We start from the raw sequence: 22,532 nt of genomic DNA, 5'->3' as shown, positions 1-22,532 counted from the left end.
GACTGCAGACCTCTTCCCTTGGTGGCTTTCCTCCACAGGCACCCACAACCTCCATTTGTGTCTCTAATAGGCATAGGGCAAAGCCTAGCCTTAGCCCCAACTGGACCCAGAGATTACAAAAAGCCCTAAACCGAAGACCTCCAGTAGCTCTGGGGCTCTGCAAGGAGGCTGCCTATCTCTTCTCCACAGCTGCCTCTCAGAGCAATGCCAAGCACATTCAAGGACCACTCATCCAAACTCCAGCACATGTTTGGAGCACCATGTTTCTTGAGGTGAATTTGCTCCAAGGCCCTCAGTAGTGCCCCAAACCTCATGATGCCCTGCCTCAGTCAGTTAAGCGTCCAACTCTTGGTTTCGGCTCAGGTCATGATCTCAGGGTCCTGGGATTGAACCCCATGTCAGGGTCCACGCTCAGCACAGAGTATGCTTGAGATTCTTTCCCCTTCCCTCTTCCTACCCTTCTGCTCCTCTCCCTGCTCATGCTCTCTCTTTCTAAAATAAATAAATAAGATCATTTTTAAAAAAGAGGAAATTATATATGGTCCTTTACTTGACCATTGTTTTCTTGTTAAATAGGAGGTTGTTTCCAAAGCTGCACTCTTTTGTACTTTGGCAAAGATCTTAATGCATATTGCTTTTTTGCTTGTTTTCCCTCAATAACTCATATTTGGGGAAATCCACATTATTCTCTTGGATTTAGAGTCCCAGAATAAGAGATTTTAGAAGTTGGTCTGAGCACTAAAGAAAGAAGGCATTCCGACTAGGATCCAGGTGTGTGCTATCACATGCGGCCAACTTCATCCACCTTTTGGTGTAGGGTCACCAAACTGGTAGGTAAAGGAAATGAGGCACGCCCCAAGTGTCGGGCAGCATTTCTGATATTGACCAGTTTCTCTGCTCCCAGGTCCCACTATATCTAGGCCAATACCAATGCTGCACTGTGACACCAAACCAACCTCCATGTCCCAAACACACCCCCCACCCCATACCATGACTACTGCTGCCCTCAACCTGGAAGGCCCTTCTAGACCAGTCTTATCTTCCCAAATCCTCCTGCCAAAGCTCTTCTCAATTACCGTGTCTTTTGCTCTTTTTTATGCTTTTTCCCCCCCACGCTATGTTCTCTCAAAGCACTGTTTTGTCTCTAATATAGTTCTTTGTGTGGTCTCCCTTACATGTTAAGCAAGGGTCTCTCACATTATACTGTGGAGTCCTGCCATTCTTCTACTTCTTTGTAGTTCCCCAAAGTGACACACACTGAACCCAGAACAATGCTGCTACTTAGTAGGTATCAAAAGATATCACCGACTCCTGGTGACATGCACATACTGAGACTAAACAAATGTTTATTAACTAGACTGAATCTGAGAAAAGAAGCAAAGTTTTATAAGATTTAGAATGGTAGGTTAAGAGGTAAGGAGGAAAATGCTAGACTAAGGTTATGGGCTGAAGACCTGAGGCAGAGTCGTGAGCCCACCAGCAGTGACCAGGAAGCCAGGAAGTGAGGAAGGTAGACATCAGAAATTCTTAGTCTTGGTCTCCCTGGACTCTTTGGAGATCCCAGGGTAGACTTAGGGTGGCAATTACACAAAATTATACCACTCTAGGATCCTATAAGATGCCAGAGAGGAGTCCAGGGACATGGGCAAGAATACAGGGAATGGAGGTCGCCTGAGCCAACACAAGCCCAGCCCATCACTCCCTTGCTGACCCTTGGGCAAGTTAACTTACACATGCCCCCATTTCCTTAGCTGTTAAACTGGGATAAAGATACTTCCCTCGAAGGGGAGTTGGGAGGCTTAAAATGGGATGGCCCAGTGTCTTGCACCCAGCCAGGACGCCCCCGCCCCCAAGAAGCTAGCATTCATCCTTCCTTTGCTTAGGGCTCAGTAGAAGCAGTCTCTGTGTATCATTTCTCCCTTAAAAATTCAGCAGATGAGGTGCACCTGGGTGGCTCAGTTGGTTGAGCATCCAACTCTTGGTTTCGGCTCAGCTCATGATATCATGGGTGGTGGGATCGAGCCTCATGTCGGGCTCCATGCTCAGTGGAGAGTCTGCTTGAGACTCCCTCCCCCTGCCCCTCCCTCCACCTGCATGCATGCGCCCTCTCTCATAAATAAATCTTTAAAAAACATCAGCAGATGATTCTAGGTTCCCAACTTCTGGACTCTGGAGTTTAATCAGTGTCCAGCCTTCAAGGGCTGCCCAATATTGGATCTAAACATTTACAAAGGGGCACCTGGGTGGCTCAGTCGGTTAAGCATCTGCCTTAAGCTCAGGTCATGATCCCAGGGTCCTGGGATTGAGCCTCACATCAGGCTCCCTGTTCACTGGGGAGTCTGCTTCTCCCTCAGGCCCTCCACCCCTGCCCCCCGCTTGTGTTCTCTCTCTCAAGTGAATAAATAAAAATCCTTAAAAAAAAATAAAAATAAACATTTGCAAAGCTGATGTTTTTATTTTTGAACAATTCACATTTACAGATACTTCATTAGCTGTTTTGAAATGGTGTTTGGTGACTACACAAATACTATACTAAATAGAGAAACTTTGTAAAATTCTTTTGAAATATGTTTATAAGGTAATATTTTGCACAGCTAAGATTTTTTAAAAACATTCAGCTATATTGTATTAATTTTGTATAATCGTAAGAAAAGAAAAGGAGGGAAGGAGAGGGGGAGGGAAGAGGCAGGAAGGAAGGGAAAAATGACAGCCACTGAGACTGCATCCTTACACTGAGCTGGGAGTCTGACGAGGCCACAGAGCACAGCAGCCACCTCTGAGCTTTAACTCTGAATAGTAGATGTTCTTTCCACTACATAGCATCCAACGAGATGCATGGAATGCATTTGCCTCACTCAGGTAGATGTTTCCTGAGATCCCTTGTTGGGAGCCAAGGACCACATTCCCAAAGCATTCCTCAAGGTTCAAAACAGTAGCTCATAGGACTGATTCAGCTGAGAATCCAGCTGAACTCACCTGGCTCCCAATCCTTAGGGCATTTAACTCTATCCCAGGTTTTCAGTGAGCAAAGAGCTTCCCCAGACTGAGACATGGAGCCTAAGAAAAAGACCAGGTGGTCAAAAGGTACAAGCTTTTTCCAGTTATAAGCTAAGTCCAGGAGGATGTAATGTACAACATGATGACTATAGTTAACACTGCTGTATGGTATATTTGAAAAAAAAAAAAATTGTACGTAGGTTCCATACCCAATGTGGGGCTTGAACTCACAACTCTAAGATCAAGAGTTGTATTTTCTGGGTGCCTGGGTGGCTCAGTTGGTTAAGCAACTGCCTTCAGCTCAGGTCATGATCCCGGAGTCCCAGGATCGAGTCCTGCATCGGGCTCCCGGCTCAGCAGGGAGTCTGCTTCTCCCTCTGACTCTCTCCCCTCTCACGCTTTCTCTCTCTCTCTCAAATAAATAAAATCTTAAAAAAAAAAAAAAGTTGCATGTTTTACAAACTGAGCCAGCCGATTTAAAATTGCTAAGGGAGGGGCGCCTGGGTGGCTCAGTTGTCAAGCATTGGCCTTTGGCTCAGGTCATGATTCCAGGGTCCTGGGATGGAGCCCCGCATTGGGCTCCTTGCTCGGCGGGAAGCCTGCTTCTCCCTCTCCCACTCCCCCTGCTTGTGTTCCCTCTCTCGCTGTGTCTCTCTCTGTCAAATAAATAAATAAAATCTTTAAAAAAATAAAGTTGCTAAGGGAGTAAATCCTAAGTGATCTCATCACATACACACACACACACACACACACACACACACAAATACACACATTTTTCTTTCTTTTTTTTTTTTTTTGTATCCATATGAGATGATGGATGTTAAACTTACTGTGATAATCATTTCCTAAAATACGTGGTCATTATACTGTACATGTTAAACTTATACAGCTGCTATATGTCAACTATATCTCCATAAAACTGGAAAAAAGGGGCACCAAGGTGGCTCAGTTGGTTAAGCATCGGTCTTTGGCTCAGGTCATGATCCTGGAGTCCCGGGATCAAGCTCTGCGTCGGGCTCCCTGCTCAGTGGGCAGCCTGCTTCTCCCTCTGCCCTTCACCCCGCTCGTGTTCTCTTTCTCTCTCTGTCTCTCTCAAATAAATAAATAAAATCTTAAAAAAAAAAAACTGGAAAAAATTTTTGAATAAAATAAAATAATTTTTAAAAAGGAAAAACACCAAGCCAAGAGTAGCAGACCCTTTTTCTGCAGGGTGGTGAAAGCTCATAGTTCACCCTCCCTTAGTGGAGACCTACCATACCTTCTCCCCTCTACTCCCAACCACCAGCAAAGAACCAAAAGGTCAGTCCCCCAGGGGGATTCCAAGCCAGCCTGGCACTGTATAAAAGTTCTAGACCAAAGAAGAGCCTGGTGTTGGGTTTCTTGGCATCATTACAACAGCTCCCACTCTTGGCTTTGGTTTAAACAACATCTATACAAAATCTCTTTAAAAATAAGAAAAGACGGGGGCACTTCGCTGGCTCAGTCAGTGCAGTAAGTGGCTCCTAATGTCTGGGTCCTGAGTTTGAGCCCCACATTAGGTATAGAGATTGCTTAAATAAATAAACTTAAAAAATAATAATAAGAGCGCGCCCGGGTGGCTCAGTCAGTTAAGCGTCTGCCTTTGGCTCGGGTCGTGATCCTGGGGTCCTGGGATTGAGTCCCACAACAGGCTCCCTGCTCCATGGGGAGCCTGCTTCTCCCTCTGCCTCTGTCTCTCTCTCTCTCATGAATAAATAAATAAAATCTGTTAAAAAAAAAAAAAAAGGAGAAGAAAAGACAGGTAGGCCAACAGCAAGATCACAGTCTGATTTGGGAAGCGAGGTGCCATGTGCATAGAGGTGTACAGCTTGGGGCTTCTTACAGACCCAAGGGCCAGAGCATTCTGCCCAAGGGCCTTTTGTCCACCCACTATCCTCCTGGACTCTGAGAAGCCAGCTGCCCCAGAAGATCAAGACATGTGAAAGAGGATAATGGGAAGAAACAAATCCTTCCAGCATCTCAGTTCCCAAGGGCAAGGACTGTACTTTTTGTGTGTTCTGTACGTGGGTACATCATGTCACAGCTGAGCAAACGCTAAATGGTAATCATATTCCCATTGCCGTCCAAAGAGATAACAAGACTGAGACATTCAACGACAAGCAAGATAAGACAGCATTAAAAAAGCAATGAGCCTTCCTCTCTGTCACTATCAAAGTCAGACTCAAATATCTTAATGGCATTTCCTTTGAGCCACTTTTCTGCTATTTCCTTTTTAGGGAAACAAAACACCACTCAGCTCGGTTCCCATGCCTTCATACTGGTGCTAAGGTCCCACACTACTGGAAAAGTTTCCTAAAACCACACTCCTGCCTCCCCCGTCACATCATCCCTTGCTTCCCTCACAAGTCAACAGATAATCTGTTGAATGTCACATTCTTTACATTGCTTTCAAACTCTCCTGCCTCATCTTGCTCCATTGCCCTCCTCTCTTACCAAGCCCCAGACACACTGGCCTTCTTTCTGTCCCTTGAACACCTCAAGGTCCCTCCTGCCTCAGGGCCTTTGCTTTTCACTGCCTATGATCTTCTCATGGTTGAGTGACCAGAGCACTGTACAACTCCAGGGAACACAAACGGCACAGAGTAACATGAATGGTGCCCCTGGAGTTGTATAATGTGACGGCCCTGGCTGCCACTTTGTCATTGAGTTCAAATGTTACATCTTCAAGGAAACCATCATTGGTTAACTACTAAATGTACTGTCTCCACCCAACTTAACTCCTACTTCTACCCAGATATTCCCTAGCACATCACCCCTGCTTTATTTTCAACACAGCACCTGCACTATCTAAAACTATCAATACTTGTACATGTTTCTCCTATAAGAATGTTAAGATCCATGAGAGCAGAAACTTTGCCTTCTTGCTCCCATGGTACTCCCAGCATGTAACAGAACACCAGACATCTAGATAATGTGCACTAAACAGTTATGGAAATCAATTAAGGGCTTATCATGTACCAAGCACTGCACCAGGTGCTGGAGGTACTCCACCCCACCCTGATAAAGCAAAGGTCAGACATTTTTACCAAAATTGCACACCTCCTCCCAAAGGAAGGCTCTGACTCCTGTGAAAATGCAGTACATTTGGATTATCTTCCCTCTTAGGAGAGTAAGGGTCCAGACTGAAGGAATCCCCCTAAAAGAGCTAAATGCTCGGACTTGGTGCTGGACCGAGAGAATTCTTCACCTCTGGTGTGAGAATGCTTTCTCAACAGCCATAGAAAGCCCAAAAGAGGGCTACCAATGGGAAGCCACTGGATGGTGCTGAGCAGAGGGGTGACATGTGTGAGATGCTGTGGACGACTGCCCCCGGCCACAGAGCTAGCACAGAACTAAGGGATCCGTGTCAGCGATGTTCCTGCAAAGAAAGCTCCAATCCCAAAGGCTCCCTGTGCAGCTACTGCCTTCTCCCTGGGCCTTTCCTCTGCACAAAACCCTGGCCACGGAATGAAAAATTGCAAGACTGGCTCCAGGAGGGCAGGAATCCAGAAGGTCTGCAACCCGATATATTAGAAAAGCTAGAGCAGGAAGGAGAAGGGGTTAGGGCAAGCCACGGCGTTGTCTGTTGGTTTTCACTATACTTTCTCCTCTAACCAACCAAGCTGTTCAGAAGCATTTAGGAGTGGGCGCCTGGGTGGCTCAGACGGTTAAGCGTCTGCCTTCTGCTCAGGTCATGATCCCAGGGTCCTGGGATCGAGTCCCGCATCGGGCTCCCTGCTAGGCGGGGAGCCTGCTTCTCCCTCTGCCTCTGCCTCTCTCTCTTTCTCTGACTTTCATGAATAAATAAATAAAAAAAAAAACATTAAAAAAAAAATTAAAGCAAAAAAAAAAAAAGAAGCATTTAGGAGTCAAAATACATCACAAGCAGAAAGTGCAGCCAGCCAGCCTGACCCCCTGGGATGGGATGGAGAGCCTGGGCCAGGCCCTATTCTCTAGTAGTCACCCCTCCCCTCAGGCATGGCTCCTGAGCTCCTGACCTCATGTTGAAAGGCGTGAGATCAGAGTAAGGGAAACTAGTGGTCAGAGGCAGGGCTCCAAGCGCCCCCAGGCATCACATGGAGGTCAGCACTGGAAAAACAAAAGCATCTCCTTGATTGGTCTTCTTGTGACAAAGCCAGTTCTATGACTGGAACCTCAAGAAGCCTGAATAACATGGAAGGAAGCAGGAAGGAAAGGGATCTTTGGGGCGCCTGGGTGGCTCAGTCATTAAGCGTCTGCCTTCGGCTCAGGTCATGATCCCAGGGTCCTGGGATCGAGCCCTGCATCAGGCTCCCTGCTCTACGGGAAGCCTGCTTCTCCCTCTCCCACTCCTCCTGCTTGTGTTCCCTCTCTCGCTGTGTCTCTCCCTGTCAAATAAATAAATAAAATCTTTAAAAAAAAAAAAAAAAAAAAAGAAAGGGATCTTTGAAGGCCACTATCTTTTACTAACACACTAATAAAGCCTGGAGTCCAGTGGAACATGTCCCTCTGAGAAGCTGCTATGAACCCACATTCTCCCCAACAAATGGGCAACTGGTCTAGCCCCAAACATAGGCCTGGCCATGTTTCTGAGCATGGTGACTCCTACTTGAAGAAAACCTTCCACCAGGCCTCAAGGCATGGACTGTAGAAAAGAAGGCAAGGAGGCTCCATGTGATCACTTAAGATTCAAAGGCTGTATCAGGCCCGCCTGCCCACAGTATTTTCCAGGTCAAGGACTCTTCAGCCAAAAAGACTGGGGGTCGGGGCGCCTGGGTGGCTCAGTCGTTAAGCGTCTGCGTTCGGCTCAGGTCATGATCCCAGCGTCCTGGGATCGAGGCCCGCATCGGGCTCCCTGCTCCACGGGAAGCCTGCTTCTCCCTCTCCCACTCCCCCTGCTTGTATTCCCTCTCTCGCTGGTCTCTCTCTGTCAAATAATAAATAAGATCTTTAAAACAAAACAAAACAAAACAAAAATATTGGGGGCTCCATGAAGACCAGACCAAGAGTATGCTGCTCATTAATAAAAACCTCATGCCCAGAATTGCCCCAGCAATGACTATCTCTGTAGTAAATGAATGGCTGGCCTCCTAACAGGCCAGTGGTTAATGCTGGTTGGGAACCAAGTGTACCCACTCATCACCCAGGAGACCCAGTGCCAGGAAAGATCAACTATTACTAAATTATTTGATTTTTATGTATGGCAGAAAGCCTCAAAAGCCCCAAATGGAAGCCTATTTATTTCAGGAAATTACCTGAAAAGGATCTCATCCATCCCGTGGCACTTGTGCTTATACCTGTGAAACTTCTGTGTACGGTGGGTACACGGAGCCTGGGGCACTCTATACGGCCAGGCTCGGTCTTCTATATCCACACACCCAAGAAAGGAGAAAAGAGGAGGCTCATGGTGTTCATTTCCAGGTGACAATGACCACCAAATCTAACCACTGATCACCTTTCTTTTTTTTTTTTTTTTTTTTTAAGATTTTTTTTATTTATTTATTGAGAGAGAGAATGATAGAGAGAGAGCATGAGAGGGAGGAGGGTCAGAGGGAGAAGCAGACTCCCTGCTGAGCAGGGAGTCCGATGCGGGACTCGATCCCAGGACTCCAGGATCATGACCTGAGCTGAAGGCAGTCGCTTAACCAACTGAGCCACCCAGGCGCCCCTACTGATCACTTTTCTAAGAGGAAAACAGAGGCGCTCGGGTGGCACAGTTGGGTAAGTGTCCAACTCTTAGTTTTGGCTCAGGTCGTAAACTCAGGGATGTGAGACAGAGCCGCGCATCAGGCTCCACTCTCAGTGTGGAATCTGCTTACAGACTCTCTCTCCTTCTCCCTCTGTCCCTCCCTGCCCAAATGAATAAATATTTAAATAAACAAACAAACAAACAAACAAATAAATAAATGGAAAACAACAGCAGGAACAACACACCCCCTCAGGACTATCACCATGCACGGTGATTTGTACCAAAGGGACTGAGGTATTAACTGAGAGGTGGGTGGCCAGCACAGTCAGTACATTTACTACCTAAACTGCTCCTCATTCCTATGAGAAGTCAAGCAGCAAAAGGAAAAAAAAGAAAAGATGTAGTTGGGGCGCCTGGGTGGCTCAGTCAGTTAGGCGGCTCACTCTTGATTTTGGCTCAGGTCCTGACCTCAGGGTCCTGGGATAGAGCCCCAAGTCAGCCTCCTCACTCAGCAGGGAGTCCGCTTGAGGATTCTCTCTCCCTCTGCCCCCTCCCCCCGACTCGCATTCTCTCTCTCTCTAATAAGTCTTTTAAAAAAATTATAATAAAAAAAAAAAAGATGTAGGGGCGCCTGAGTGGCTCAGTTGGTTAAGCATCTGCCTTGAGCTCAGGTCATGATCCCAAGGTCCTGGGATCAAGCCCCACATCGGGCTCTCTGCTCAGTGGGGAGCCTGCTTCTCCCTCTCCCTCTCCCCGATGCCCACCCTGCTTGTACTCTCTCTCTGTCAAATGAAAGAATAAAATCTTTAAAAAAAAAAAGAGGGCGCCTGGGTGGCTCAGTTGGTTAAGTGACTGCCTTCGGCTCAGGTCATGATCCTGGAGTCCCAGGATCGAGTCCTGCATCGGGCTCCCTGCTCAGCAGGGAGTCTGCTTCTCCCTCTGACCCTCCCCCCTCATGTGCTCTCTCTCTCTGTCTCATTCTCTCTCTTTCAAATAAATAAATAAAAAATCTTTAAAAAAAAAAGAAAAGAAGAAAAGAAAAGATGTAGTTAATATAACATGGCAATGGGTAGGAACCGTCTTCCCCAGCAAATGTGCTGTTTTCATAATTTGGAAACCCTAGCAGCCCTGGGCTGACTGAATTTAGAAAAACGCACTAGCCAGGCAGTGAGGAAGCTTTGGAAGATGTTAATTCCCAAAGTGAGGGGACTCACACAAGACAAAAGCCTAATGCACACCTGGGCCAGCAACACTCACCATGAATTATTTACAGAAATCATCATGAAGACAGATACAAGATCACAAAAGGTGATAGGATTAGTAATATTTTTTTTCTCCTTTCTCTTAATTTTCAACATTTTGGGTAAAATGGTTCAACTGTCTTTATAAGTGAAAAAAGCAAATTTATAACTAAAAAGTAACAACAATGATGGATGGAACAAGAAAAGTAGAGGCCAGGAAAGTTTTGGATTTTGGAAAGTCTTCTCGATGCTGGTTCAATTAAGACAAAGAGTTTGAGGTCTGGCTGGGATCTCAAGGAGCCTGGTGTACTCATTTCTCATCTAAAGCAAGGTGAAGCTCGCCAGGGTCTGAAGTGGTCAAGTTTGCACACAAGTCTTTCCATCATCTGTACTGGAAGGCACAATCAATCTTGAACCTTTGGATTAAGACTAGGTCCCAGTACCAGCTACAGACTTTATGGACGACACCATCACTGGGGAAAAGGTATAGAATTCATGAGCCAGCCCCAATTAAAACCAATGGAGACAAAGGAATTCAGATGTGGACCCAGTACTACTCAGGGGAACTAACTCACTTAATTGCTTGAGAAGTGACGAAAAGGCAAACATGCCAAAAATATAATCAGCCCCATAATTATGTCTGAACCCATAGTGTGAGAAAAAGGGTATGTGTGGTTGGGGGTGAAGTGGGAAGTGGGATGAGGTTAGGAACAAAAACCAAGATATGGAGGCGCCTGGGTGGCTCAGTCGTTAAGCATCTGCCTTTGGCTCAGGTCATGATCCCAGGGTCCTGGGATCGAGCCCCGCATCGGGCTCCCTGCTCTGTGGGAAGCCTGCTTCTCCCTCTCCCACTCCCCCTCCTTGTGTTCCCTCTCTCGCTGTGTCTCTCTCTGTCAAATAAATAAATAAAATCTTTTTTTTTTATTTTTCTTTATTTTATTTTATTTTATTTATTTGACACAGAGAGAGAGACAGCTAGTGAGGGAACACAAGCAGGGGGAGTGGGAGAGGGAGAAGCAGGCTCCCGGCCGAGCAGGGAGCCCGATGCGGGGCTCGATCCCAGGACCCTGGGATCATGACCTGAGCCGAAGGCAGACGCTTAACGACTGAGCCACCCAGGCGCCCTAAATAAATAAAATCTTAAAAAAAAAAAAACAAAACAAGATATATCACCAAAGAAGAGATATAGATAGAGATAAGCATATGGAAAGATGCTCAACATCATATGGCATCAGGAAATTGCAAATTAATACAACAATGAGATACCACGCCACCCCTATTAGAATGGGTAAAATCCAAAAAACTGACAATACCAAATGCTGGTGAGGACACAGAATAAGAGGAACTCTTATTCACTGCTGGTGGGAATGCAAAATGGTACAGCCGCTTCGGAAGATAGTTTGGCTATTTCTTACAAAATTAAACATACTATTACCATATGATCCAGCAACTTTACCCAAATGAGTTGAAAACTTATGTCCACACAAAAACCAGCATATGAATGTTTATGGCAGCTTTATTCAAAATTGCCAAACACTGGAAACAAGATGTCCTTCAATAATAAATGAATAAACTATAGTATATACACACAATGGAGTATTACTCAGTGATAAAAGGAACTGAGCAAACCACAAAAAGACATGGAGGAACCTTAAATGCATATTGCTCAGTGAAAGAAGTCAGCCTGAAAAGGCTATGTATTGTATGATTCCAACTGCATGACATTTTGGAAAAGGCAACACAGTAAAACGATAAGTGGTTGCAAGAGGCTTGCGGGGGGGAGGGAAGGAGGGATTAATAGGCAAAGAACAGCACATTTTTAGGGCAGTAAAACTATTCTGCATGATACTATAATGGTATTTCAGGACGTGTATTTGTCAAAACTCACAAAACTATGTAACACAAAGTGTAAACCCTAATGTAAACTGTGGACATCAATTAGTAATAATGTATCAGTATTGGTTCATCAATTGTAACAATGTACCACACTAATGCAAGATGTTAATAACGAGAAACTATAAGCAAATTAAGGTATATATGGGAACTCTGTACTATGTGTTACAATTTTCTATAAATCTAAAGCTGCTCTAGAATGTAAACCTCATTAATTTAAAAAAATCATTACAGTTCACTCATATGTGGAATTTAAGAAACAAAATAAACGAAGAAAAAAAAAGAGACAAACCAAAAAACAGACTCTTCACTATAAAGAACAAACTGATGGTTACTGGAGGAGAGGTGGGTGAGGGAATGAGTGAAATAGGTAAAGAGGAATAAAGAGTACATTAATCATGATGAGCACTGAGTAATGTACAGAATTGTTGAATCACTATATTTTACCCCTGAACCTAATATAACACTGTACATTAACTATACCAGAATTAAAATTTTTAAAAATAAATTTTTAAAAATGGCTAAAATGGTAAAGTTTATGTTATGTACATTTTAGAATTAAAAAAACATAATAAATAAATAAATACAGGAATTAAAAAAAATTTTTTTAAATAGAGAATGCTTTCTTTTATTTATTTATTTTTTTTTAAAAGATTTTATTTATCTGACAGAGAGACACAGCAAGAGAGGGAACACAAGCAGGGGGAGCTGGTGAGGGAGAAGCAGGCTCCCCGCTGAGCAGGAAGCCCAACGCGGGGCTAGATCCCAGGACGCTGGGATCATGACCTGAGCCAAAGGCAGACACTTAATGACTGAGCCACCCAGGCATCCTGTCATATCACTTTTTAAAAACATTTTAATTCCTGGGGCGCCTGGGTGGCTCAGTCTATTAAACGTCTGCCTTCGGCTCAGGTCATGATCTCAGGGTCCTGGGATTGAGCCCCACGTCAGGCTCCCTGCTCAGTAGGGGGTCTGCTTCTCCCTCTCCCTCCGCCCTTCCCCCTGCTCATGTGCGCTTTCTCTCTCAAATAAATAAAATCTTTTTTTTTTTAAGATTTTATTTATTTATTTGACAGAGAGAGACACAGCAAGAGAGGGAACACAAGCAGGGGGAGTGGGAGAGGGAGAAGCAGACTTCCCGCCAAGCAGGGAGCCCGATGCGGGGCTCGATTCCAGGACCCTGGGATCATGACCGGAGCTGAAGGCAGACGCTTAATGACTGAGCTTCTATGTGGGTAAAGGACGAGAGGGGTGGGGACTGCAGGAGCCAGACTGCCTGGGTTTCCAGCCCAGCTCCAGCATTCACTGGCTGGATGGATAAGTTCCTTAACATCTCTGTACCTCAGTTTCCTTACAAAAAAGATATTGGTACTTACCCCCACAGAGCTGCCGTGAGGAGGAAATGAGTTTATATATAAAGCACTTAGAACAGTGCCTTGCACGCAGTGGGTGCTATAAGTGCTTACAATTATTACCTGTTTTGAGTTTCTTGAAGTGCTGAAGATCACAAGGTGAGGGGAGGAAGCCTCAAAGCCACAGACGTCGGGCAAAGCCAAAAACGTGCTCCCAGCCCCAAACCCATTGCCTTCTTCTTTCCCAGGGTCTCTGCCATCTTTTACCAAGCAGATGGTGGGTGTTTCAAGGACAGAAGTTAGATATAATTTCTCATTGTCCCCTCACCCCCACCTGAACAGATCATCTTCCCAAATGTTCTGTCTGTACCTGGCACTCAACAGAGCTTTGCTGGAGGGGTGTGCTCTGCAGCCCCAGGCTCTGTGTCAGAAAGCTCGGCAGGCAGGGAGGGTGGTGATGTGCAAAGGTATGTACTGGAGTGAGGAGACCATTCCTATGGGGTTTGGGTCAGACAGGACAAGGTCACTGCACACGCACCTTAGGACCCAACATCAGAACTACACTACTGAAACAGGAAATGAGGCTCAGTGGGCTACCTCAGAGGCAGGATGGAAGAATGAACTGAGGAGTCAAAGGCCAAAGTCCAGAGTCAGGAGCTCTGAGTGAGAAATCTGGGCAAGGGAAATGCTGGCAAACCGAGACCCAGAATACGGCAGACGTGAAGACCAGCATTCAAAAAGGAAAAAGCCTCAGGTATTGAAGATAGGAGCCTAGAAAGGCGGGCTGAACAGGGAAGATTCCTGGGACTGAGAGATCCAATCATGTCAAACCCATAAAGCCTTCCAAGTCTTTGCCTCTCTCTGTGGGAAGAGAAGGAAATCTGCCAGTGCTGACCAGCCCAGTATCACTCTGGCTGGCAGTCACTCCCGATAATCAGGCTGCTTGAACTTTTTAAAGTGAGTTTGAGGGGCACCTGGGTGTCTCAGTCGGTTGAGCGTCTGCCTTCGGCTCAGGTCATGATCCCAGGGTCCTGGGATCGAGCCCCGCATCGGGCTCCCTGCTCAGTGGGGAGCCTGCTTCTCCCTCTCCCTCTGCTGCTCCCCCTGCTTGTATGCGCATGCTCTCTCTCTCTCTCTGTCAAATAAATAAAATCTTTTTTAAAAAAATAAAAAATAAAGTGAGTTTGACTGGGCCAGCTCAAGGAATCTCTTCCCAACTGTCTCCTTACTGCTGAGGGATTCTCTGATTTGGAAGATCTGGAATCCTTACCCCATGAAGGAAGAGATAATCCACTGCAAATGAAATGCTTTTCAAAGGATGAAGCCACATACCCACATAGATTGCTGGGAGCCCCACAGTGCCTTAGGTCTTCCCCTGGTTACAAAAGAAATGGAATTCTCAACATTTCAAACCTCAGAGATCTGGGGCCTGAAATCCAGCCCAAAGTGGTGGCTTCAGCTTCAAGAAGAGTTCTAGCCCTTCTGCTGGCCGTTACTCCCTGGGCAAGGGCCAAGGGCCAAGGGCACCCCACTCTTTCTAGGTAGCCCAGAGACCCTCCTCTTAGCAGAGAGCATCACTATTTCATACAGTCCTCCCAAAACTCAACACCTCAGAGATGAAAGGCTAGGGGACCAAAGCCCAGGGAGGCCTGCCCTGCCATAAGCCTGCAGAGCACTTCCTCAGCCTGCCATGCCAGCCATGGGGAGGGCCGGGCCTGCCATCTGTGGGTGGTTTATAGAGGGATTCTGGTTGTCAGCTTCACGAGAGTTCTGGGAGAAAGCGAAGGCCCAACCAGAGGAGAGACAGTGCTCCCAGGACAGGTATGCTAGGGCAAAGACGGGATGTCCACTGGAAACCCCAGAGGATGAAATGACACATTAAAAAGTTCCTGTGAACCAAGCTTTGAGAAGGGAAAATTAGCATTTCCCAACTGCAGGGGACCAAGGCCACACAAAACAACATGTGGAAAAGTTAATCTGTATCCAGTGTTTTAATCAATAACTCATTCGGTCCAGAGCCCAACTTAGAGGAACCTGAAGGGAAAAGGAGGTTCTCTACCAACCCAGTGGAGACAGCCACAGAAAGCCAGTCAGCAGCAGTTCCAGCCCCAAAGGGGGCAAGAACAACTACAAATTGCACAGGCATACCCGCCAAGAAGCCAGCATTTGTGGGGCAGAGCGCAGATGGACCGTGGGCGGTGGAGGGCAGGCTCTACCCCGGGCCCACACCACACAAAGGCTGTCTTTGGAACCAGCCGACGTGTCAGAAGATGACCTGCCCAGTGGAATCCCACCAGGGAGGTCTGCCTGAGATCCCAAACACACTCTGCGACTAGTCAGCCTCCTGCGCCCTGTGGTTTGGGTCCAGCTAGGGCTGCTGGCCGTACCAGGGGCGGCCAGAAATCCTCACAGAGAGCAGTGCAGAAGCCGCCTCTTCCACAGCCCTGCAAATCTCCACATTCCAGGCCATAGCTGCCGGCCACAAAGGGAACGGCCAGAGCCGGACGCTTCCGACAGCCTGGCAGCTGAAGATCAGCTATCTCACACCTCCCAAGTCCAGGGGGAGAGCAACAGGACAATCCCTGCCGCTGAAGTCAGTCGAGAGGAGCCTTAGGGTTCCTAGAAAAGCACTCCATTCTCCCCTGTGGCTGCCCAGAGCTGGAACTTGTTCCATCTCTTGGACTTCAGAAAGAGCCTCTTAAGAGCCTTTTAATCCAAACAAGTGCTCTCCTGTCCTGTTTCCTTTGGGGACTGTGAATAGGGAAAGAACCTGGATGGAACTGGCCATTCCAGGGCTCAGGCAACCAGCCTGCTCTTCACTTCCTTCAGGGCTACCAGGATGGGGGGGTCCCCTCCTACTCCCACAGCAAGCCTGCTAGGGGACCCCTGGACTTCTGCTTGTCCCTATCCTCGACAAGCTGTGAGAAGGAAAGATCTTACAGGGAGGAGGCGTACTGTAGGCATTCAATAAATGCTGGTGACTGATCAAAATGGAAAGGCAGTCCAGCACAGAAGTTCAGAAAACAGACTGTGGGATCACTGCACCTGGCTTCTAATTCACCACCTACGCAGTAAGTTCGTTAGCCTAAATTTCTGTATCTATAAGCAAGACATGATAAGAATTCCTTGTGTCACAGAATTACTATGGGGATAACATAAAAGGATACCTTTATGAAAAGAATTTAGCACTAACCTGGAATATAGTAAAAACCGAAAAAAAAGTCTGCCTATATAATTATGCTAAAGACAATGTCCATACATTTGCTTCTCCCCAATCATGAAAGAGAGCACAGAACAGTGGGGACGTTGGGAGACGCTGCCACTCTCATTAGCTTCTGCATGGCCTTCAGCAGGCTACTGTACTTTCCTCCACTTACAATTAAGGGACATGAACTAGATCAGTGTTTCCTGTTTGTCTGACAATAACAGTACTGAATCATACTTTCTATTTTTATTTATTTATCTTATTAATTTATTTATTTGAGAGAGAGAGAGAGTGTGCACCGGAGCACGAGTGGGGGGAGAGGGGAGGAACACAAGCAGACTCCCCACTGAGCGCAAAGCCTGACACCGGGCTCCATCTCAATGACCCTGAGATCACGACCTAAGCCAAAACCAAGAGTCAGATGCTTAACCGCTGCGCCACCCAGGTGCCCTGAGAGAGAATCTTAAGCAGGCTCCACACCCAGAGTGGAGGGGGATGCAGAGCTCCAACTAATGACCTTGAGATCATGACCTGAGCCAAAATTAAGAACTGGGCACTTAGTCAACTGAGCCACCCAGGTGCCCTTGAATCATACTTTTTTAAAAAAAAGTTCCCTTTAGGGCGCCTGGGTGGCTCAGTCGGTTTAGCAACTGCCTTCGGCTCAGGTCATGATCCCGGGGTCCTGGGATTGAGCCCCGTGTCGGGCTCCCTGCTCGGTGGGGAGCCTGCTTCTCCCTCTCCCTCTGCTACTTCCTGCTTGTGCTCTCTCTCTCTCCTTATGTCAAATAAGTAAATAAAAATCTTTAAAAAATTTTTTTAATAAAAATATATTTATATCACCTTTAAAAGGGGGGGTTAATTAATTAATTGATTTTTAGTGAGCTCTACGCCCAATGTGAAGCTTGAACTCATGACCCCATGATCAAAAGTCCCATGTTCTTCCGAATGAGCCAGCCAGGCGCCCCAAAAGGGGAGTTAGTTGGAAAAGAACATAAAGTAGATGATCTACTACATGGCAAAAATTATGAAGGGAGCACTCGAAGTTTCGAAAACACTGGGCCAGAAGATTATTAAAGTCCCCTCAAACCTGAAAGTAAGTGCTGGTTCCTAGAGTGTCAGGCTATGATCCTCCCCTGCCCCCTGCCTTCCTACTGGCCTGCAGCTTGCAGATGCCTCTCAAACTTCACTTCCTCCCCAGAGCTTCTTCCAATTCAGCAGCCTGACTAAAAGTCATACCCTCCATTCTGCTCCCAGGTCATGTTCTTCATCCACGGATTGTAGCATTTATTACCCAGTACTATAACCCTCTCTTTATGTTTATCTCCCCTCTAGGACATGAGCCCCTTGCAGATAGGAATTATGTCTTGGCATTTTATCCCTAAAACATCTATTAAGATGTTCTGTGTCTGGAACAAAATAGGTGCTTGAGGAATGTATGCTGAATAAATGATCCAATGCTTGGGCCCTTTTTTCACTGAATAGAAAGACAAAAGATGGTGGAAGAAGAGCATTACTAGAGATTCATTTGCCGTAATTCCAGTTCAACACTTCTTAGCATTTAAACTGGATGGCAGGGACGCCTGGGTGGCTCAGTCAGTTAAGCATCTGTCTTCAGCTCAGGTCATGATCCCAGGGTGCTGGGATCGAGTCCCACATCAGGATCCGTGCTCAGCAGGGAGCCTGCTTCTCCCTCTGCCTGCCACTCCCCCTGCTTGTGTGTGCGGGCGCACTCTCTCTCTCTCTGACAAATAAAATCTTTTAAAAAAAAAATAAATAAATAAACTGGATGGTAGAACACTCACCTTTTTGACCTCAGCTTCAAGCACTAAATTAAATAAGAATCTTTAAATCTGTTTCAAAGAGGCCTTGCCACATGAAATGTTTGGAAAAGCAAACTTTTCTTCAAGAAACTTACCAGGACTGAGAAGAGACCAGTCACACCAGCACAAGGGCCGATTACAAATGTACTTTTGACTTCTGCAACATAGACCAAACTGGGTAAATATCTAAGAACACTCCCTCCATGTCCTTCTAGTGGTAGGACATAATACCAGAAAACACTAGATTCCAGCGGTGATATACAGCGCAAATCGAGGTCTTACTATTGTCATAAATGATATATGAATATCACAGTGCTTTATCATACAGAAATGACACACATATAAGGGGGTACTTTCAAAAGTGGAAAAACAGTAAGGAAGGCCCTCTTTAAAATTCAGAGGTTGCCCCCTCTGAAATATGGGGCTTTCTCAATTATGTTCTTCATGTCACTTTGGGCTTTGGACCCATCACTGACAAGCAGGTATACTGTAAGAATCTTTAAGCCACATAGGAAATGGTATTCTTCTGACTGGAATAAATCTGTCAACAAAAAGGTACAGGCTAACTGCACTAAATACCCTCTGCAGGTTTTTATTAAAAATATACAGTAAAGTCCAGCATAGTGCCTTTACTGCCCACATCTGTTTGCTATTCTATCTCCATTATTAATACTGTAATGCACGGTCCCCATTCAGGCAAGATTAATTCACTGTTCCCAAAGCCTTCTGCTGACATTGCAATGGATCTGTTTGGAAGGCTATAAAGGCAGGCCCAGGCATTGCTCTCGACATGTGATCAGTAAGGAGATGAGGCCTGGGCCCCCAGCTTAACGAGAGAGAAGAGGAAGTTGGGTTGGACCTGTGATCAGAGAGGCAGAACACCCTAGTGGTTAAAAGCTCAGACTTTGGACTCAAGACAGTTCAATTGAATCCTAGTTCTTTTCCTTTAGCCAATTCATTTACCCCTCAAGTGATTTAATTTTCTCACCTATAAAACGGAAATAACAAAAGAACCTGGTAAGATTGTAAAGTATTTGATGTGATGATAAGGAAGATACTAAGAACTAAAACAAAGCAAAAAACAAACAAACAAAAAAAACCCTGATGATTATCATCTTCATCATGATACCATCAACATCCCCAGAATCAGCCTCGTCTGCTGAGGCAGGGCAAGAAGAGCCCTGCTAGTCTTTCAACCTACACATGCTAAGTAGTCATCACCAAGATACCAAAAAGATAGTGTAAGAGGCAAAAAAGGACAAAAAGCAAAAAGCAGGAAAGGATATGATAACAGAAATAGAATCAGCTTTTGATTAACCATGCTGATGAGGGGGAAGGAAGACAACATTTAAACTGAAGAAAAGAGGGCGCCTGGGTGGCTCAGTCGTTAAGCGTCTGCCTTCGGCTCGGGTCCTGGATCGAGTCCCGCATCAGGCTCCCTGCTCGGCGGTGAGCCTGTTTCTCCCTCTGCCTGCTGCTCCGCCTACTTGTGCTCTCTGACAAATAAATAAATAAAATCTTAAAAAAATAATAATAAAATAAATTGAAGAAAAGAACCCCTCTCAAAAAAGAGTGTAGATGGAACAAAATATTTGTGTTTTTTTTTTTAATTACAGATAGTAACTTACTCGAGGACATGATATAATTGTTCAAGAGGCAGTAGAGCACAGTCATGAAGAGCATGAACTCTGCAGCCAGAATGCCTGCATTAGAATCCTGGCTCCACCACCTCCAAGCTGTGTGACCTTAAGCAAGTCATAGACTCTCTTTGTATCTCAGTTTCCTCATCTGTAAAATGGGGCAAATATGAGTATCCACCAGTATTATATGGTTGTGATGAAAATAAAATTAGTTTATACATGCGAAGTGACTAAAAGAATACCTGGCTCATAATCAATGCTTAAGAAATGTTACCTTTCATTATTATTAGTGTTGCTGTTATGGTTTTAGCTGACTTAATACTAAGTTGATGTTTAACTTAATATTAAAATTGTCTAAATTCAGTGGTTATAGGGGCACACAGGGGAGGCAGGTAGGATTTAGAAGTATACAGGGCAGAAAATGGGAGATAGACTAGAATAAAAAATGTACTATGGATAAGCTGAGCACAGATAACTGCAGGTTACAAGGAAGTAAGTAAGATCAAGAGAGGGAGAGAGATGGATATACTCATGATAAAGTAAGTAGAGTAAAATGTTAATTGTAGAATCTAGGTAGTGGGTATTTGTGTGTTGGCTATAAAATTCTTTCAACTATGCTTTATGTTTAAGATTTTTCACTACAAGCTAGAAGGGAAAAAAACAAGTATACTTAGAGGCATCAATTCAAATTCTGGGTCATAGCTATTCTGCCTGTCCTCTGAGCTCAAACAGCAGAGCAGCTTGGAAAAACCTGATGGTTTTAGAACACTTGCTCATCATCAACACTGTCCTGCACCAGATGAGCAGAGTTCGGGTGCTGGCCTGGATCACTCTGGCGCAACTAGATACAAGCAGAGGATAGAAACCCAGAGGTTCTACCTGAGAAGTACCAACCACATAGAACTATGACATTATCACCCCTGCTCAGGGAAACCCCAGAAATATGGCTCAAGGCTAAGGAACAGACAGGTGGAGGATGGGCAAGTGCCATACACTCACTCATGGACTCTGCTGTCACCATAGAGATCACTCAGGCCGAAGCTGATGTAGTGCCAGTGTTCAGGGATGTTGGCAGAAGGGCTCCCCACGTTCCTGTACATGCTAACATAGTCCAAGGGGTCTGGGCCGCCCAACCTGCAAAAGACAAAACACAGCGGAGTCAGTGTGAGCCTGAAAGCAGACAATGTGAAGCTAAGAGGTCATGCCTTACAAATCTGAAGACCCCATCCTGGAGGAACCTGGGATGACTAAAAGGAGGCCACACCTCCAGGATAAGAACAAGGGATGGGCAGCTAGAAGTGCCCAATTCCATAAGCACAAGAGGCTCCCTTCGATCCCCAACATGCAGGACCTCTTTTAGAAATAAAACAGACTAGGTGGTTACCCCTTTTACTTCCTCCTATTTCAAATTACCAATCCCAAATGGGATTGGCAGGAATTATCTCTCTTCCATGGTGCCTGTAAACATGCCAAGCTTCAAGGCAAGAGGTGCATTAGTCAATCAATTGGCTTCTGTTGAAAGACCATCCTGAGCATCCTCAATGGGCATTGTTCCTGGAAGCAGAGGCTCAGCTCCACTCCTGCCTCTTACACAGCTAATTCCTGAAAGACTATATTGTGCCCTATGTTAATTACAGTTTGTTCTAAACAAACCCAATGCCTCCAGACCCCAGCCTGCACCCCACAGACCAAAGCTGGTCTTTTCTCATGCAAGTGACAAAAGCCACACTTAGGCTAGCCCTGCACAGAGAACCGCAGCAGGCCGGACTGAGCCTTGGGAGCACCTGCATCCAGGAGATGATCCCAGGAGACTGTCGCCTCAAAGGTAGAGCTGGAATAGTAAATGATTTGGGGCCTCTGAGAACCACATTAAACATCCCCCATAATTCCAACAGAGAAGCAGCTGAGGAAGAGATTCAGTCATTAGCTCACTCCGAGGATTTAATTCCATAAGGGTTTCCTTTAGTAGAGCAATTAGTGCTCTTTAAAAAAAAGAAGAAAAAAAAAAGGGGGGTCCTGCTTTTCTTCAGAATGGATAGGGAAACTTGGTAGACTTGAGAAACAGCCTAAATGGAAGCCATCAGTGGAAGGAAGTCTGCATTTAGCCCACAAACACTCTGCATTTGAGCTGCCTCGGACATCTGACTGTTCCACAGACTGCAAAAAACTTTGCCTGCCCCTGGGACACCGATGGAGTGCACTCTGCAATTGGGATCGTACGCTGAAGTAACACTAATAACCAAATAAAAGACATGTTACATGTGATCCCAGCAAGAGTGCCAGTACCATGCAATTTAAATAGTATTTAAAACCAGTAGGTCTGGTTTCATCCTCTTTTGCCAGGGTATTACTTGCCTTTATAGAAATCCTTATTCTCTGCTAGGAAATGCTAAATTATTTATAGAACTTGTAAGAAAGTTGCTACAAATAGCTAAGAATCTCAGCTGAGTGGATTAGGAAAAGGGACAAATCCCCATGTCTTTCCTTAACTCTGATTTGGCCAAATCATTTGAATACTTCCACAACCAGTTGAATATAGAAAAGTTTGCTGGGGGAAGGAGGAAACAAAAGGGTAGCAACCACATGATAGCTGCAGAACCCCGTAACAGATCGGAGTGGCTACACGCTCCATAGGGGCTCCGGTTTCCTGCTGCTAATTCCCAATCTTGCCCCTCCTACAGCCTAGGTCCATCCAGCA

The 22,532-nt window shown here is 45.6% G+C and overlaps 1 protein-coding gene across 3 annotated transcripts in view; it reads right to left on the bottom strand.

The window, feature by feature from the left end:
* The window catches only part of SUFU (SUFU negative regulator of hedgehog signaling), a 112,539-nt gene that overhangs the window by 86,747 nt on the left and 3,260 nt on the right, over window positions 1–22,532 (bottom strand). For all 3 annotated transcript variants that reach the window (XM_032423097.1, XM_032423098.1, XM_032423096.1), the window contains exon 2: window positions 20,834–20,968. In XM_032423097.1, the coding sequence (XP_032278988.1) occupies window positions 20,834–20,968 (135 nt within the window). The remainder of the gene's footprint in view (window positions 1–20,833; window positions 20,969–22,532) is intronic.

The sequence above is a fragment of the Phoca vitulina genome, unplaced genomic scaffold, assembly GCF_004348235.1.
Source record: "Phoca vitulina isolate PV1807 unplaced genomic scaffold, GSC_HSeal_1.0 scaffold28, whole genome shotgun sequence".
Lineage (NCBI taxonomy): Eukaryota > Metazoa > Chordata > Mammalia > Carnivora > Phocidae > Phoca > Phoca vitulina.
This window is presented reverse-complemented; position numbering and strand designations above follow the sequence as displayed.